Source organism: Lipotes vexillifer, unplaced genomic scaffold (assembly GCF_000442215.2).
Source record: "Lipotes vexillifer unplaced genomic scaffold, Lipotes_vexillifer_v1.1 scaffold2628, whole genome shotgun sequence".
Lineage (NCBI taxonomy): Eukaryota > Metazoa > Chordata > Mammalia > Artiodactyla > Lipotidae > Lipotes > Lipotes vexillifer.
This window is the reverse complement of record NW_006791751.1, coordinates 93,130-98,513: the sequence shown is the minus strand read 5'-3', so window position 1 is coordinate 98,513 and position 5,384 is coordinate 93,130. Positions and strand designations below refer to the sequence as shown.

At 44.4% G+C, this 5,384-nt stretch overlaps 1 protein-coding gene across 1 annotated transcript in view; it reads right to left on the bottom strand.

Moving 5' to 3' along the window:
• MBOAT4 (membrane bound ghrelin O-acyltransferase MBOAT4) overlaps window positions 1-5,136 on the bottom strand; it is a 6,931-nt gene extending 1,795 nt beyond the window's left edge. Inside the window, exons 1-2 of the mRNA XM_007464629.1 lie at window positions 4,958-5,136; window positions 1,744-1,968 (exon numbers count right to left, since the gene is read on the bottom strand). Of these exons, the coding sequence (XP_007464691.1) occupies window positions 1,744-1,968; window positions 4,958-5,079 (347 nt within the window). The 5' untranslated portion in view covers window positions 5,080-5,136. The remainder of the gene's footprint in view (window positions 1-1,743; window positions 1,969-4,957) is intronic.
• Window positions 5,137-5,384: the final 248 nt, after the last annotated feature.

The window sequence follows — 5,384 nt, the reverse complement described above, 5'->3', positions numbered from 1 at the left end:
ATTCAGGGTGTATATGCTGAGTCATTAGCAATTTGAGCTGTGCTCTTAACCCGTCACCTGACCTGTTCCTGCGTCACCGTCACACAGTAGAGAAGATCCTGCTGACCATGGAGAAAATTAATGAAAATTACAGTGACACAGTCTACAATCAGGAACACTGTCCTGTGGGGAGAAAATGGTTCTGTTTCCCAACCGTTGCTGCTTCTGTGTCTGAGAACTTAAGGACAGCTGACCTCCTTACTTGACCTATCAAACAGTAAGCAAAGTAGCCACCAAATGCCACTAACCCCTGTTCAGTCCTCTTCTGTTAAGGGCTGAATGTGTCCTCCCCCACCCCAAATTCATATGTCGGGGTCCTAACCTCCAGTACCTCAGAATGTGTATATTTGGGGATGGGTCTTTAAGAGGTAATTAAGGTAAAACGAGGTCATGAGGGTGGGCCCTAACCCAAGATGACTGGTTTCCATATAAGAGATAGGGACACAGACACACACAGAGGGAAGACCATGTGAAAGCAGAGGGAGAAGACGGTATCTACAAGCCAAGGAGAGAGGCCTCAGGAGAAGCTGAACCTGCCAACACTTTGACCTTGGACTTCCGGCCTCCAGAGGAAGTAAATGTTTGCCACCCTGTCCGCGGTACTTTGTATGAGAGCAAGAGCGAACTAACACATCTTCCCGCTTCAGCTCAGGTTCAGCCTCCGTCCCGTGCAGCCGGGTTCTGTTCAACTGGCTCCTCCAGACCCTGTCAGGTCCAGCCTTCTTCCTGAAATCCTGTCACCACATCGCGGTCAGTACTCCCCACGCCCTATCCACCCACCATCCTGCCTCTCCTTCAGAGAAGCAAGCCCTGGAGCCTTTGGTGAAAACAGTCAGAATAAAGAATAAGATTCTGGGTGTGGGCGGGATGGCAGAGTAAAGCAACTCATGGCGGCTAGAATCAGAGAGGTGACCCCCTCGACAGGTCACTGCTCCAGTTCACTGAGCGACCATGAAGCCAGTCCAATGGTGATCACGGCGAGAGCCAGGAACAACAGGCTTCAGGATGGCAGAGACGCCTGTTTCCCTCTAATCCTGGTGATCTCACCGGCTCAGGAAAACACGTCCCTAGACTGTAATTAGCGCCCTATTTTTTTTCTTCCTGGATCGAGTGACTTCCCTTTTTCTGGGGGATAGAAGAGCTGAGTGTCAGTGAAAGTAAAACTCTTGCAGAGCAGGTGTGTGGGAAGGCAGCAAAGGTTTATGGTAGATTTATACCTTTCCTGTCCTACTGAAACAGCGGGGAGGCTGCCGGCTATGTGTCTAAACTACCTACACTGAGGTGTGTGTACTCTGCTTAGTCACCTGCAGGCCGGCCTCATCTGTGGGCCCTGGGACTCCTGGTTCACCCCCTTTCTCGGGCACAATGTGAATTACAGCTAGTGCCAGGCACTGTGCCATGCAGACAGCACATGTTAGTTATTAGGAGATTAGTCATACAATGACACTTACATTCATTCATTAACTCTAACCTAAGAGGCTTGCAAGATAGGTATTGCTATCCCCGCAACACACACTTACACACACCCTTTGTTTCAGAAAAAGACCTTGAGGCTGAGAAAGGTTGACTGACTTACTCAAGATCACACTGCTGGGATGTGGAAGAATTTGGATTCAAACTCAACTCCCAGGTCCTCCCCACCAGCACCCCGGTGCAAGCAAACCCTGGTGGGCTCTGTAGGAACACAGGAACGGGCTGCTTTACCTCGTGGAAGGAGCTTCTTGCAGATAATACTCCGTATAGTGCAGACCCAGGTGGCAAAGCGTCTGCCAGCTCATCTGAAAGAGGAAAGTCAGTCTGTGGACGTCCTGGGGGCCCAGCGAGTGGATCAGGACCACGGTGCACAGAGCGGGGATGAAGACCAGCACAGCAAAGGAACCCATGGCGGCTACTGCCAGGGCTCCTCCTACCACCAGGAGGAACAGGTACCTGGAACACAGAATGCCTTGGAGCAGTGCGACAGATGAGTCACTTCCCATGGCAGCCCATCTGTGGAACCCAGTGGAGGTGGGCACCCCCTCACCCCTACAGAGGTCACACTGCTGTCACTCTGCAGTATTTCTCCTGTTCTGAAGGAGGGAAACATGCAGGGTAGAGGCAGAGTCCATTTGCAAACCACTTCGGCAGGAGACAAATCTTGATTTCTGCCTCTGGGACCCTGGGCACCCCTCTTTGATGTCTGCCAGACCAGTAGGGAGACACCTGCCCCCAACAATCCTGTGGGGACCCGTCTGGAATATTTCCCAGTAGGGCCACACCCAGCCCTGCCCGACCAAAATGATGGGAATCTAGGATCCAGGATCTAGGAGGACTCTAGACATCTCATACAGGTGAGTCTCTTCCCTTTCCACAGAGCTGCACACCCTGGCCCTCAATGCCTCCCTTTGATAAGTGTTTGAAAACTCAATTACAAAGTCTTTAGGTGTATCGTTTAATAATTTTTGTCGTCTGCATACATAGTTTAGCCTATTCTCCAAATTCATACAAATAAAATCATACAGTATTTGCTTATTTGAGTAAAGCTTCTATCATTAATATAATATTTTGTTTTTTTAAAATTTATTGAACTATAGTTGATTTACAATGTTTCAGGTGTACAGCAAAGTGATTCAGTTATACATACGTATATTCTTTCTCAGATTTTTTTCTATCATAGGTTATTATAAGATATTGAGTGTAGTTCCCTGTGCTATACAGTAGGTTCTTGTTGTCTGTTTTACATATAGTAGTGTGTATATGTTAATCCCAAACTCCAAATTTATCTCTACCCCCTCCCCAGCTATCCCTTTGGTAACCATAGTTTGTTTTCTATGTCTGTGAGTCTATTGTCTATTTCTGTTTTGTAAATAAGTTCATTTGTATCATTTTTTAGATTCTACATAATAAGTGATACCATGATATTTGTCTTTATATCTACCCTTAATCCTCTCTACTGTACTTTAAGTTCTCATGACTTGGTGCTTTTTGTTATGTTGTAATACATGTTGTAAATGATGTCGTAAATACATCAGTGAAGTGGTTTGTGGAGCATGCCTCCTTTGGAAGCCAGCGGATGCCCTCTGGATCTGCAGAGGCACCAGAGTTTCCATATTATGAGGACTCGGCTCTTCTTTCCACAGTATATGGAGATTTGTTTGTTTTTTCCTTTTAACTGGTGCCTAGTTAATAAATCTGAACAAAGAGGCCAGAAAAAAATCTGAAACAGGGACTGAGTGGTCAGGGACAGGAAAAGTGAACGCATCTCTATGCCACAGGGTGTAGATCATGGCTCCTTGGCCTGTGACGCACACGCCTTTGCAAGAATTTCTTTCCTGAGGGAGATGGCAGGTGCTTCAGTGGGCGAGGCTCTATTCCACAGGCCCTGGCCATTCCTGAGCTTCAGCCTATGCTTGGGATGATTCCTCCTCTACCCGCCCAAGCCTTCGCCTCCCTACCATTGGAAAACAGGGGAGAACACTTATTCCTTACACAGCAGAGGTGAAACATGAAACAGTGCTCTTTCCCAAAGCAACTGCCCTGGGGATTTGTAAACATTATTATGTCTACACATGTACAATGCAGGATGCATGATTTTTTTGGAGTGCTTATTTCATTCTGGGCATTGGGCCAATAATTCCTTTATATGAAATATCTTCATTTAACCCTTAAAACAATCCCATGAGGTAGGCATTATTATTTCCATTTTACAGATGAACTCAGAGAGTTTATTCACATACACAAGGACACTCAGGAAGTGAGGGACCAGGACTCACCAGGCTAACTCCCAAAGCCAGCAATCTTAACCTATGGGAATTAGCCCTTATTTTTGCACTTATTTTGCTTTATTGTTTGTGATTCTTTCTCAATAGGAAACTTTTTCTTTAACAACTGCTTCCCTCATCTCCTAAACAAAGGTAAAGCACCATCAACCAGTTTTGAAGATGTAATAACCTACCATAGTTTAATCGAACTCAGCCATCCTGGTTGTTAGAAACAGCTAGATATTACTTATGAATCCCCAATATATAAAAATCCTAGTTTCCAAAATAAGTGAATTATTAAGAGGTAGAACTTTGGCAATGGATTTTCACTTTACAAAAGGATATTCCATAGAACCTTTTTTTAAAAATAGGGACTGTCTCTAATGTATTGAATTTACTAGGTATAAAAAAATCATTTCAATCAAGTTATCAAATCTCTAGTGACAATAATTTTGGATCCCCGGTAGAGATAAAACTAATCCAACAAAATTTATTTTGACTTTTTTCATTTCTCTGAGAAATCATACAAAGGCATTAAAAAAAATCACATAGTTGTATTTTTTTTTTTTTTTTTCAGTATGTGGGCCTCTCACTGTTGTGGCCTCTCCCGTTGCGGAGCACAGGCTCCGGACGCGCAGGCTCAGCGGCCATGGCTCACGGGCCCAGCCGCTCCGCAGCACGCGGGATCTTCCCGGACCGGGGCACGAACCCGCGTCCACTGCATCGGCAGGCGGACTCTCAACCACCGCGCCACCAGGGAAGCCCCATTGTTGTATATTTAATAAAATTTAATTTTATTGAAAATGATAGAATTCCATGAAATTAAGACTGTTCAAGAACATCTGGGGCATATGGCTGATTTATAGATGCATCTATTTGGGGAATTCCTATATCACCCCAACATCCATCTGTCCCCCATTTATTTTCATCCTTTTCCTACTTAATGTGACCCTATCAAACTTTGGCTGAGTCAATGCAGACATGATGTCAATTTCCAGTTCCAATTGACTCTATTGGACATAATCATGATCAAGCAATCAGTAATCAGTGGCAGTGATGATAACTTAAAAACAACCAGTGTAATTAGTATTTAATATTCACATCTGCACTCCAACCTGGGCTTTTTGATCTATTATAGTATTCATAGACGTAAGAGCAAAATTAGCCATCAAACCTACCTGGCATGAGTGGAAAATGAATCCATAATGCAGAGATAATTAAAGAGAAGCGCAAAAGGAAAAGCAGCCCCTTGATAAAGTGATACAGGATGGAGGAAGAACAGCTGAAGCCAATCCATCATGAACTGGAACAAAAGATACTGTCCTTTCCAGAATCCTTAACGGATGCTTTCCTGGAAATCTCAACCAGGTTCTCTTTGATCTTTTTATACGGTTTAGGAAGGCCTGGCTGAGCAAAAGGCAAACAAAAGCACTGGAGATAAGCAGTATAAAAGTTGGCTTTCTGATAAAGGGAACTCACTATAGAAACCAAAACGCATCTGGTGTTAGATTATCTAGTAAGGATATGTATGAAAAGCATTGCTTTCAGAAGTTCTGGTTTTGTTTATATACTGCAGTATTTGCCTTTCCAGTCATCTGACTTTCA